The sequence below is a fragment of the Notothenia coriiceps genome, unplaced genomic scaffold, assembly GCF_000735185.1.
Source record: "Notothenia coriiceps isolate Sejong01 unplaced genomic scaffold, NC01 NC01_scaffold00000285, whole genome shotgun sequence".
NCBI classification, from domain to species: domain Eukaryota; kingdom Metazoa; phylum Chordata; class Actinopteri; order Perciformes; family Nototheniidae; genus Notothenia; species Notothenia coriiceps.
In genome coordinates this window covers 38,747-52,146 of record NW_011332986.1, presented here as the reverse complement: position 1 = coordinate 52,146, position 13,400 = coordinate 38,747, and the positions used below count along the sequence as shown (strand labels likewise).

Sequence of the window (13,400 nt, the reverse complement as noted above, 5' to 3'; positions counted from 1 at the left end):
TCCCAACCTTTTTCAACTCAGGGCCCACTTAACAATCACATTTCTTTTTGCGGCCCACATTCAACCATAAACAATACGGAGGCTAAATAAAGTTCTGATTGGTCAATTCAGAACATGTGACACGTTGTTAATCCAGTAGAACGGACCGCTGTCAAGGACTGAAATGACCGTTGCTAAGGTGGATCAAGAAAGAGAAAGGAAAAGAGGTTAAAATGAAAATAATAATAATAATAAAAACATCTATATTGATTCTGACACTTCTACATCCAACTCACAGATGTAACCTTGCTTTGAGAAAAAAGATTATTAATTTACCCCTTTTAGAAGTGAAGACATGGTCATTTGTTCTGGGAATGTCATTTTCGAACCTGAGACCTGAAAAACAGGCTCAGGGCTTAAGAGGTTAAGAGAGGTTTAGCAAAAAACAAACACTTCTGGGGTCATTTGGGTGCATTTTCCATATCTCTGGCCCACCTCTGTCGATTTTGATGATTGACATTTCTTTTTAACCGTTAGAGCCAATAAAATTGAGGGGAAGTTCCTAAAATCCATCTAAACATTACCCATTGGTGAATGAGTGCTGCACAGCCAGAATGACCAAAACCGGAAGCTGTCATAGCAGCTATATATGAAAACTCCGTTATTGACATTAAAATGGAATGATGGATTATCAGTAATCATTTCAGACACATTGGATTAACCTTCAGCAGCGTTTTTATAGTTTTAATGCCATTGAACACAACTTTTGATCAGAAACAGCAAAAGGTAAGACAAATTGGCCGTGTTTGCTCCGTAAAGCTACGTGGTGTGATGTCTGGGTTTGCTTCCCCTTTCGCGAGTTTTGATTGCTCAGTGATGATACTTATATTTCTGGAATCTGTGGAATCTCAGCTTGCTAATCGCATTTTTTCGCTCATCGCTAATTCAGAGCCTTTGTTATTACCCTTGTCTTTTGTTTAGCTAAAAATCGTTAACATTGTCTGAAAGCTGAGTTTCTTCCCGTTAAGTGGATATGACACATTCATAGTTGATGTTACGTTTTGCCCCCGGTACCGGGGATGTTGAAAACTGGGATGTTTACATAATTTTAAACTTTTATTTTCTGACCAAGAAAATCATCAATAAGATTATTTGATTCTAATTCATTACTTTAGTCAACTTTGATTGATTGTGCTTTAAAGAGTTGTTAGTTAACATGAACCTGTTGACTGGCTCATGGGTTCTCCTCTGTGTTCTGTGGACAGGAAGCAGACGTAGAGGTCCAGCAGCTGTGTGAGAGCTTCTCCTGGTTGGTGGACATTAATGTGTTCATTAGTGAAAGGAGTGTTTCCTCTCTGGACTCCCTGAAGGATCAGCCTGCTTCACAGTACCAGGATCTGATAGAGAAGACCCGCTGCCTGACAGAAAGACTCTCCAGCGTCCCCTCCTCCGTCTCCACCTCCAACCAGCTGATCAACATCCAGTGCAGCCGCATCAAGGAGCCACTCCGTATGTCCTCTATAAAGGGATTTCACTCTCATCAAATACACATTTCTGTTCAAGAAGCTTTCCAAAAAAACATTACTCAGGCCATAAAGTATTTGGACTTCTTTCTTATAATTTAGAATTATTTACAGAATTCAGATTTTTTTCTCAGAATTTAGATTTTTTTCAGAAATCTGACTTTTCCGTCGGATTTTTACTTTTCTCAGAATTATGACATTTTCTTAACATTTTGAATTTCCCTCATAATTTTGACTTTTCTCACAATTTTGAATTTTTTGAATCGTTACTTTTTCCAAAATCAGACTTTTTCTTAGAATTTTGCGCAGAAATCTGACTTTTTCTCATAATGTAATTTTTTTACCAGAAATCTGACTTTTTCTCATAATGTAATTTTTTTACCAGAAATCTGACTTTTCTCATGTGATTTTTTTCTTAGAATTGTTACTTTTTCAGAAATCTGACTTTTTCTCATAATGTAATTTTTTACCTGAAATTTTGACTTTTTCTTAGAATTTTTCTTAGAATTGTTACTTTTTCTCACAATTGTTACTTTTTCTGAAATCAGACTTTTTCTTAGAATTTTGACTTTTTTACAGAAATCTGACTGGTTCTCATAATGTTATTTTTTTCTTAGAATTTTTACTTTTCTTAACATTTTTGCAGAAATCAGACTTTTTCTCAGAATTTTGAAATTTTTTCAGAGATCTGACTTTTCCTTAAATAGAATCAGAAACCAAGTTTATATCTTTGATGAAAGATTGAAAAATTGGTAAATTATAGAACATTAACCATTTATAAGGACATGTGGTAAGATCTGACAGCTAATGGATGTATCAGTATTCATGCTGTATCCATTATGTGTAAGCTATATCTTTTAAATGAATACCTTCTGTGTTTTTAAGAGCAACAGCTGAGGTTGCTAGAGGAGGAACTGCAGCAGCAGCTGGTGCAGCAGATCCAGAGTCTCTCTGAAAACGTCTCATCAGACCTTCAGAGATATGCTGCTCGACTCAGGACAGAACCAGGAGACCTGCAGGAGCTCTCCACATACGCTCTCATGGTAAGAAACACCCTTTACTCTTACATAGTTCAAATAGATTTCCAGTTATGCAAAAGAGATGAAATATTCCAGACTCTTTAGTTTGCCTAGTTCCACCTCTGCAGGGTTGGTAGAGCTTCAGATCCTCTGAGTCTCTTCTTTTAGTCACACTTTCATTTAATTATTCATCCCACAAGGCTCTGTGTTTTCAAAGTGTTCTGAATTTAGATCCATCGTCACAGAATGAAAGGTAAGGTAAAGTGCATTCAGGTCTTTAAAGTGGTATTTAAAGAAACACTAGTGCTCTCTTGTGTAACTGCAGGAGTTGAACTTTTGAGATGATGGGTTGTCAAAGTGTTTTAAAATAAAGTCAGAGTGAGAGTTTGTAGTTTGGTTATATTTCACCTTATCCTGAACCTCTCCTGTAGAGACTCGCATTCACCTCCACATGTCAACACTTAAGGAATACTAAATACTCTTTAGCATATTATTTTACCCACCTGACATTAGAGATGAGATGATTTCTGATTCCAGAACCAACACTTTGTTTTTGAGAAAAAGACTTTTCAGGGAGAAGGAAACTGATGTATTTGACCCAACATTATGTAATGGTCTAAGAGATCTGAAAGTCACCAAGAACTGTAACTGTACAGCCTCTTCACCTTCAAATAGGGTGTTAGGAAATATATACTATATTATATTGTTATGTTTTGTGATACTGTAGCAACTTTTAATTAATATTTTACATGCAAATAATGACTCAGTCAATCCTTATTTATTGTGCGTTTGTGACATCTCAAAATATTGCAATGTTGTTGGTTGTAACTCTGATAAATGCAATCGCAGATCCCATTGTTGCTATTGCAAACATATGAAACATTTTCACTCAGATTTCATGCATATGGCGATTTCTCTGATCTGAAGGGTCGCCGGTTCAAGACCCAACCAACTACAACCTTGCAACCTCTTCACTCTGGTGCCTCTATAAAAGTGCATGTGTATGTGTGTGTGTACAACTACAGAGTGGGAAGCTTGGGGATCAATAAAGGGTCATCTTACAAAAAACATCTTCTAAATCACAGCCTTGCTTACAGTTATGCAATATATTTATTTATGTATAACCCCTGTATCATGATACTTATCATATCCTCAGATTTGTTTCCAATACACAGATTCACTGATTTAACATGCTATAGTTTGTGAGGCAGGACAATCAATTAACATGACAACACAAATGTTTTAATCTGGCTCATCATTTCAGGTGAGGGAGTGTGTGAAGATGTGTCCTGACATGCAGAGACGTTTGGAGTACATCCACTCCCTCCAGGAAACTCTCTGCAAGAACTACAGGAAGAGGACTGAACAAGAGGACACTGTGAAACAAAAGGTCTGCGCTGTTAGATTAGTAGTTTCATGCATTCATTCGAGAACATCTATTTTAACTCTACTGTGTGTGTGTGTGTGTGTGTGTGTGTGTGTGTGTGTGTGTGTGTGTGTGTGTGTGTGTGTGTGTGTGTGTGTGTGTGTGTGTGTGTGTGTNCTCACTCCTCAATGGAACGTGTATGTGGATTCTATTGGCTCTAACGGTTCAGAAGAGGTGTCAATGCTGTTTCTCTGGAACCCAATGGTCGATTATGATGATTGACACCTCTTCTGAACCGTTAGAGCCAATAGAATCCACATACACGTTCCATTGAGGAGTGAGAGTGATGCGCACGCAGTCGAAAGCTATGTTACTCTCTGAAAACTGAAAACTGAAAACCAAGTGTATTGCTGATGGATTATCAGAAATCATTTCAGACACTATGGATTAACCTTCAGCCGCGTTTTTATCGTTTGAATGCCATTGAACACAACTTTTGATCAGAACAACAGCAAAGGTAAGACAGAGGGTCTAAGGACAGAGGGTGTCGTATTGTCATACTGATATTCTGTACAAACTGTGAAGTCCACTGAGACAAATGTAAAATTTGTGATATTGGGCTATATAAATAAACATTGATTGATTGATTGATTGATATTGCCGTTTTTGCTACCTAAAGCTACGTTGTGTGATGTCTGGGTTTGATTCCCCTGTGGCGAGTTTTGTTTGCTCAGTGATGATACTTATACATCTTGAATCTGTGGAATCTCAGCTTGCTAGCTGATATATTTTTTGTGCAGATCCGATAAGTAATAACGTATTTATACCGTGAGTTCTGTGCTAACTGCGTTAGCATTTTTTTGCTCAGGGCTCATTTAGACGCTTCTTGTGAAACTTGTATTTTGTTTCGGTAAAAATGGTTCGTATCGTCAGTTAGCTGAGTTTCTTCCCATTAGGTGGGTATGATATATTCATAGTTTGTTCAATGTTAAGATGCCCTGAGACGCTGTTTCTTGCAAGACGTCCCGCGGGGGCATGGGGCTAAACAGGTTAATTAGTTATGTTTGGAACCTGTTTAAATGTTTGTCCGCAGGTTGACTTTTCCAACTAACTGGTCATAAAAGAACAGTTTGTGTTTCAATATTTAATTACAGGTGCATTGGTTCAGTGACAGGTGTTGTAATAAATAAATAAAAAAGGTATTTACAGTCAATCCACGGTCTCCATTGTTTGCAGGAACCTCACTGCTGTCTGTCATTGTGAAGGGCAGCAACAGGAACACGTGCACATGTCTGTGGATTTGGCTCAAGTACCTGTAAAAAAAAAAGTATTAACTTGATTAACAATCAACCACAGTTTCAAATTTCAGCCCAGATTTGTTGTCTTTAAATAAGATCTAAACGTGGCAACAACAACATCCCAATATTTAAGGCAGTTTCCTCTTACTTCTCAGACATCCAGTAGTCCATACGATATCGTCTTGACTTCCTCACATCAGTCGCTCTGGAAACAACGTTCCTCAGATCCTCGGTGTAAAGTCCTGCTTGTGTTTGGTGAGCCATCGCCGCCAGCAGCTCCCCTCTGATTGGCTGACTGACTCCTTCGTGAACCAGTATGATGACCCTAACTCCATCCACTCTTGTTTTGTTCCCAGCTTCTTTGAGGATTTCGTGCAACTCGTCCTCGTTACCGGGATGCACCTCCATCAGCAGGTGTCCGGTTATAAAGGCAGCTAAACGCACTGTGGTTTTACGACCTGTGCCTTTGTTGGAGGCCATCAGCAGTCCGTGACCTCCGGGTATAAGCAGCGCCCGGAGGATGTGTAACAGCTGACCCACCCTCTGTCTGTGCACCACGCATCTATTTAAACTATTATAATCAGCTTCCTGTCCTTTGTCTTCCTGGTTTCTGCTGATGAGGACACGCAGTTGCTGCAGTAATACCTCAAGGTCTCTGTCCTGGTAAGTAATGCTACCCTTAAAAATGTGTTTCTGATTCATTGGAGCCTCGGAAAGATCAGGACCAAACACAAGATTAGCCAGTTTGTCCTCCATGTGCTGAAGAATCTGGGTTTGCATAGCGTGAGTTTTTAGGCTTTCTTCTACTGACGAAATGTTTCCAGACAAAGAGGAAGGTTCAGTCGATGTCCGGTCTTTCTTCAGGTCGGATTGTCCAGCTGGTTGTGTCTCTTGAGGCAAATGACGGTTACCTAAACTCTTAGCTATTGGCTGACCTTCTGTGTCCGAGGGGGGGGTGTGAATATCAAGTCTTGTGAAATCTAAACTGACAGGAGAAGTTGCATCAGCCAATCTCCTTCCATAGTGAGTTGTTGCTGTCATGGCTATGAGGGACTCAAGCATTTTGCTTTCATCCTCGGAGCATAACCTGTCGCTGAATGTACGCAAACACTCATGCATCCAGAGATGTGCGATGTTAAGGACTGGTTCAGACTCTGGAAGGATTAGTATTGTTTCCTCCTTTTGTTGCATTGTCCCTCTGTCAGGCTGCCAAAGACACAAACCCTTAAACACCTTCTGAAGGTCATGATGGGAAAATATGAAAAGGGGCCTCTGCACAGTCGGCTTGAATTGGTCGCACACAGCATCGTACACATTCTTAGTTGCAGTGATAATGCAACATGCCATATCCTCAGCACTCTGCGTTAGCTGTGTTTCTTTGAGCCACATCTTTAGCCGAGGAGAATGGATAGACAATATGACGTCCATAGAAAGGCTGGGGAGCACAAAGTTGGAGAACAGGCGTGAGAGCCTGGAGGAAATCACTGTACTGTGTGATCCAGAGACACAACAGGTGGCCATGTAGCTGAGGGAAGCAGCACTCAATAACTTGAAGTTGTAGCCGTCAAATGTTAGAATCCGTCCCATCGAGATACTCTGTCGGAGCGTGTCTAGAGCTGTAGACATCTTTCCAAAGACATCTATAACAGGCACAATATCAATATTAACCTCAAGAAGCTTCAAACTAAATGTCCTGAAGTTAAAAGTCCCCTATTATAATGTTTTTCATCAATATATCACAGGTCTCAGATATATACAGAGCCTGTCTCTGATTGGCTGAAACACCAAACAGATCATTGCAGCATTACCCATAATCCCTCTGTTTCAGCCCTGTTTTCTAAAGTGCTGATTCTCTGTCTGTTACTTTAGATGAAAATAAGAGCCCCTCCCCACGCCCCTCTGAGAGACATTTTGGTTACAAAGAACTCAATAGTGCTCTAGGAGCTACCGTTTGGTTGCTGATTGGCTAATGGTTACACCAAGCCAAAACATCGTTATGACATCATAAAGGGCCAAAATCTGATCAGCCTCATTTTCAGACGGGTCTTCATAGAGATGTAATCAGCGACAGAAAGAGAGGGGGTCTCTTTATTCCTGAGAACTTTCATAATCTCAAATATTTATGTGAAAGTAGATTTAGCATAATAGGGTGACTTTAATGTTCTTACTCACCTCTGGGGGCTTCGTGCAAATCATCCCACAAAGAGCAAGCAGTCCTGTCTCTGTTTTGCCATTGGGACCCTGAGTGTCTCTGCAGTTCTTCGTGCAGTGATGGTCTTTCAGTACGGTGTGCAGGTCTCTGGATCTCAGTAGAGGACTGGCTGTAGAGTAATGTGTGGCTTCTCAAAACTCAGCAACGTTCTGCACAGAGTCGCGTTTTTCCACAACCGGGTTCTCCTGCGAGCAACACCGGCTGGTTCGCCTCCAACATGATGCTTCAAGAAAGAGAGGGCATACTTCCTATACTAAATAACAGACATGTGTTAGTTATAATGTTTTAACAGATGTATTTATAATATGATGTTTACTTTCAATGCACAAGAGTATTCTGGACAAACCATCGGGAGGGATAGAATTTGTCGGCAGTGTGTTCTTCGGGGCCATGTCTTGATGTCGATGTTTAAAAAGCAGTAGCATGCAAACACACTCTCTCCCATCAGGAACCACAATTCTGTATCGGCAGCGTAAACAGCACTTGATGGCGCCACTGAGTCGAACCGTGGCCAGTGGCTGAAGGAAATCATAAAAGTAGGTGAAGAAAATTGGCGACGAGAATGTTATTTGCCGCTCGTACAGAAAATATGTGATTTATTTTGCCAATGACATACAAAATTTAGAGATTCCCGATCACGTGAGTCGGGGGATCACGTCAGTGTTTCAAAAGATTCGGAATCGGGAGAAAAGATCGGATCGGGATTTTTTTTTTTTTTTTTTTTTAAATACTTTTTTTTAAATTTTGTATTCAATGTTACAAAACAAAAATGACCATGTTCAAGTCTTAAAGTCATCCTGGAGGCCTTAGTTTTGGTTTCCAAATTACACACAACATTTCATGTATGTGTTGCTTCTTTGGGCGCTTGTTTTCATAGTACCTGGTTATTTCTCTCAAATCTGGCAACAGAGTGGGCCGCAGTGTTCTAATTGTAGCAGTAAGCCTAACGGGAGTACTGAAGCGTTATTTTGTTTTGATCCAATGCTGCACAACTGAACTGATCAATGCTGCTGCTGAAAGAAAAGAAAGCTAGTATCCATGTTGGATAGAATATCCACATTTTAGATAAAAAAAATAACCTTAATGCGACAACCTGAAGTGCTTTTTTTTCTTTTTTGTCTTAATGCATTGCCTGCAAAGATCGGGACTCGGATCGGGAAAAATCGGTATCAGCAAATTGTCAAAATCAAATGATCGGAATCGGATCGGGAGCAAAAAAAGTTGATCGGGACATCCCTAACAAAATTGATTATTTATGGCATCATTTTGATAAGAAAACCAAAATGGTCTTACCGAGGATGCAGATGTCCACTAAATCCCCAAATATAAGCCACCAGGAAAAGGTTTCTGTTCAGCAGGCCTTTGCTGTCTGTTCCCGCTCTGTGGAGAGGTGTATCTGGTGGAAAAAAATAGGCGATGAAGTAATAATAAAAGTTAAGTCACTACCTTAGCTTGAATAAGACTTTCTGTTCAACCGTCCTGGTTATACCTTTTTTGTCCACTTGTGGTGTTGCCCCAGCTTTGTCCCCTTCCTTCCCGACATGCTGAAGGAGGGCTCGTAGGATCCGAACAAACGACATGATTTCTCTCATCCCATGCACAACGCTTTCAAGAGATTCTCCTTCATTTAGGATTGCAGATGTTAAAGCGGTAAGTGTGTTGGAGAACAGATCTTCAGCCAGACGATTCCACATGTTCAAGGTTCCTTGATCTAGTTTGTGTTCAGAAGACAGAGCATCCATTTCACTCCTCCACACAGCCTTCCACAGATCAGAACCTGAGAAATAAACCAGGCTGCAGCGGGTCACTGCAGAGGGACTGGCATCACGTAGATCAGTGACCTCCATCACTAGTCTAAGGTGTGGTTGGGATGGCAGTATTTCCCCTGAAGACAGGCACAGAAACTGGTCCTGAGGACTGCACATTGTAGTTAAGTAGTCCAACCAGCCTACAGGATTCCCATCCATCACCAGCCATTTATGTATCTGATCACTTTTCTGCTTCTTGTTGCAGATTTTTGGTTCTGAATCTCTCAGCACCTTTACTACAGCTCCATCTTGCCATCCTCTCTTTTCACAGAAGCTGCCAAATAGCTCCTTGTGGGACATGGCATTAGGAAATAAAACCACGGTGTCCACAGAGTTCCAGGTTGAGATCTGTGGGGTATCTCCTTCCATCCTATTGTCATTTTCTGTCAACGCAGCCAGGTGATTGAGTGCTTCAGCAAGAGCACAGCGACAGGTTGTCTTTCCACTACCTGAAGGGCCTATGAGAATAACTGCGGGAGAGAGTTTCATGGCATGGTAGAGTCTCAGAGAACTGCTTATTATTTCAGTGTCAGCGTGAAAACATTTCCTTTGTAGTTCTTCTGTTAGTGCATCTTTAAGTTGAGTCTTTTCATCTTCCTCGATGTACTCTTGGAAGAGAGGAAACTGGCATGCAATAGGGAATGTTTCCTTGAGAAGGATGGAGAACTGCAAGGCTTTCTTTTGTTCATAAAGAACAGGTAATGAGACAGAAAGAATGGCTTTGACAATGGCTGTCTCCTCCATTAATCCCTGTATAATGGCCAAATGAGAGCTGAGAAACCTGGAGGGTTTTTCAGATTCTTTTCTTTCCTTACCATCAACTCTGACAGTCACAGCTTCTGAAGGTGTCGGATCGGCCTCATCAGAAATGTCTTTTTGCCTTTCACTTTGTTGGAAGTGCATTTCAGATGCAGAGATGATCTTTTGCAAGAGGACAAGATAACAGCTCTGGTGGTCATTGATGGAATCAGGCAGACAGAGGGAATCCTGGGCCAGGCTGATGAGGTCCACCAGACGTTGACTTAAAGACACGGCGTCTGAGTAACCAATGGAAGTCAGCATTACTTCTGCGATGATCCTGTAATCTGGAAGGGTTAAAGCGATGGGTCTGGTAGCACATCGCAGGATCTCTGGAACCTCAGATGAATACCCTTTGGATGAGATGACAACACATCCATAGCTTGGTCTGGCAGAAATGCTTTTCCCTGCAATCACCATGTGACAATCTGAATGGAGGTTTGTGCAATCTGTATCAGCATTCCAGTCCTTTGGCTCCTCTTTCAGTCTTTGGTTCTTCTTCTTTGTGAACTCTGCGAAGGATTGTTGGATGTCAAATAGATGCTGGCCCAGCATTGAAAGTAATCCTTGTGTTAGTAGGTCTACAGAGTCCAGCAGAAGCCACGCTCCAGTCTGAAGAGCACCCAACAGCATCCTCTGAACAACACCGGGGCTCATAGTTGGACAACATTGCAAGTTGACAACCATTCGCCCCAACGCTTTTCCCAACTGAACCACTGTTGTTTTCTTTCCAGACATGCAAGGTCCCCTCACAAACCCACACCTGTAGCTTGTGAGAGCCAGGAGAATCCCCAGTATCGCCCGATCTGTGGATGGAGTGTGTCCCATCACACAATCTTCTGGACCAAAATACTCATAATCATATTGGAGTCGATGGCCCAAAACATCCACGTGACATGTTGGATCATCCGTCAGACTACAATCTTCTGAGTTTATATGATACTTCATGAAACTTAGCCACTCGAAAGACGACTCTGGAAGACTATGCACCTCCATGAGCCGAGAAAGCTGCTGGGAATGCTTCATTGTAAGTTGCACCAAAGCTCGCAGACACATCATCCTGTACTTAGAGACCAAAGACTCGCAGTCAGACCCTGTGACTCCATCCCTTATGAAACGGCCAAGGGTTTTCCATTTTGCAGAGTTGTATGCCTTTATGTTTCTTAACATCACTGGACTTGACTCTTGGAAAGCTTGTAGGACAGACTGGCACCAAACTGCCTCCTCCACCACCAGCAGACACTGAAGAGGGTATTCAGACACGAGATCCAGCACAGGGAGGGCGACTTTCCTTCTTTCAGCAATTTGAAATACAATGTCTTTTACTTGGTTATCAAATGCCACATCTTCAGTGGGTGGTTCAAGCTGGATTCTCACAATAGCACATTTCTTCATGAGTTGCACCATGGTCAACGTTAACTCTTTCTCAAAGATAGAAAGCCAACCTAAGGCATTGGGATTTGGTTCCAAAGGAGACGGAAAGGTAATGTGCTCCTGGAGGCTGCCGAAAAACCCCAGAACCTTCATCTGGCTCTCAGATGTAGCCCCACAGATCTTTACACCTGTCTGATTAGATGGTACTACACAATCCACTTCTAGCCAACGTATCCCTTTAAAGCATTTGCGTACAAAAGGCTGCAGTGTGGAAGGCGTTGGTTCAAAGGAGAGTAGCTGTATCCTCTCCCAATCACTTAAGAACCACAGTCTTGGAAACTGTTGACAGAGGCTCTCCAGGAGGTCAGACATCTGGCTGGAAATGGCCTCCATTGTAGAGACACCGTCAATGAGAATCTGGTGGAAGTTTCTGCCATGAAATCTCTCATTTGTTTTCTTTGGATTAACAAAGTTCCACACATGAGTGTCACTTGAGACGGACTGAATAATGTCCTTAAAGGTCTCATCAATTGGTTGGAATTGCTCCAGCTGTGAAGAAAATAGGAAAAGCTCTGCAATCAGATTCATAACACTGCAACATTGTGATATATTATATATAAATATAAGGATGACATACCAGCTCCACACTCTGTACACTTATGGATGTTTCATGGAACATCTTGGTCAAGAAAGCCCATAACTGCTGGTATCTTTCAAATAAACAAAGCAGCTTCCCTATTAATAATGAACAGAAAACAAAAGGACATTACAATGTTCAAACTGTTCCTCAAATTGAATGCAAATGTTCTCTTTGGTTGAGTATCCACCATACCGAGATCGTGCAGTGATTGGAACAAATGTTCATTCTGCAGCCTGAACTCAACACTGTGTGGGGACTTCAACATGGTGGACAGAGTCATCAAATCGTTCTCTATCTCAGCAAAGTGTATCTCCAGACCTGAGTAAGAAGACACATGGTTAACCCCAGCAAACTGTAAGCTGAGTATTGATTTTACACATTTTCTAGCTTGTTATTAGGTCTCACCAATGACGAGGAGTCTTGGATCATTACAGGTGTGTTGATTGGCAGTTTGGAGTTTTGAAACTGTGCCCTCTGTGGGTTTCTTTGTTTCTGGTAATACATGTTGTGGTTTTTGATGCTGCCAATCAGGCAGTGTGAATTTATCCAGCTGGAATAGTCTGGGTTTCCATTCCTGTTGAAGCTGTATGAATTTCTGCTCCATGTTATACTCTGCTTGTGCATCCCTGCATATCTGAAAGAGTAAGAAGAAAGGTCAGTGTGCAACAATATAAGCGTGAAGGGGTGTTGCCTTTCTGTTACAGGATTATATATGTTAGAAGTAGCTAATGTTGGGCTATAAAGGAACTACAGCACGGTCACATGACTTCACGTCACCACCGCTAAGCTAAAGGTGGCTAATGTTGGGCTATAAAGGAACTACAGCACGGTCACATGACTTCACGTCACCACCGCTAAGCTAAAGGTGGCTAATGTTGGGCTATAAAGGAACTACAGCACGGTCACATGACTTCACGTTGATATTAAGGAGTTTACTTTGAAAAACATTTCTTTTTCTTTTTCAGTTTACGTCCCCGGCGGTCGCTATGACTACCTGACTCTGTCTGGACGAGGCCATGTGGAGCGTCTGAGCCGTGATTGGACGAACAAAAACACGCTGTCTCACATCGAGGTGACACTTCCTGTTCCTCAGTGTTGTTTACATCAGTCCAACCAATCAGATCCTCACTTTTCCCTGCTTCCTGTCCTCAGAGAGAGAGTCTGGTGGGCGACGGAGGGCGGGTCATCAACAGCGTGCTGGAGGGAGACGTTACCGTGGCGACGGGAGCGGTGGTGCAACACTGCCACCTGCAGGTCAGCTTTTAGATCAGAAAGTTAAAACTCTGAGAACAAGGCAAATATTTAAAAAAGTGAAATTTGGGCAAAATCTGGAAAAAAATCTAAATGTGAAAAACAAAATCAGTATTCAATATTAATAAATGA

The 13,400-nt window shown here is 41.6% G+C and overlaps 2 protein-coding genes across 2 annotated transcripts in view; both read right to left on the bottom strand.

The window, feature by feature from the left end:
- The window catches only part of shmt1 (serine hydroxymethyltransferase 1 (soluble)), a 251,794-nt gene that overhangs the window by 236,552 nt on the left and 1,842 nt on the right, over nt 1–13,400 (bottom strand). The window lies entirely within an intron of this gene.
- Nucleotides 7,365–12,646, bottom strand: LOC104959432 (dynein heavy chain domain-containing protein 1). The gene is made up of 7 exons (XM_010787363.1): nt 12,423–12,646; nt 12,210–12,335; nt 12,015–12,112; nt 8,887–11,926; nt 8,691–8,793; nt 7,744–7,915; nt 7,365–7,650 (listed from the first exon to the last, which is right to left on the bottom strand). The coding sequence occupies exons 1-7, from the start codon at nt 12,619–12,621 to the stop codon at nt 7,492–7,494; spliced, it is 3,897 nt and encodes a 1,298-aa protein (XP_010785665.1). The 5' UTR covers nt 12,622–12,646; the 3' UTR covers nt 7,365–7,491.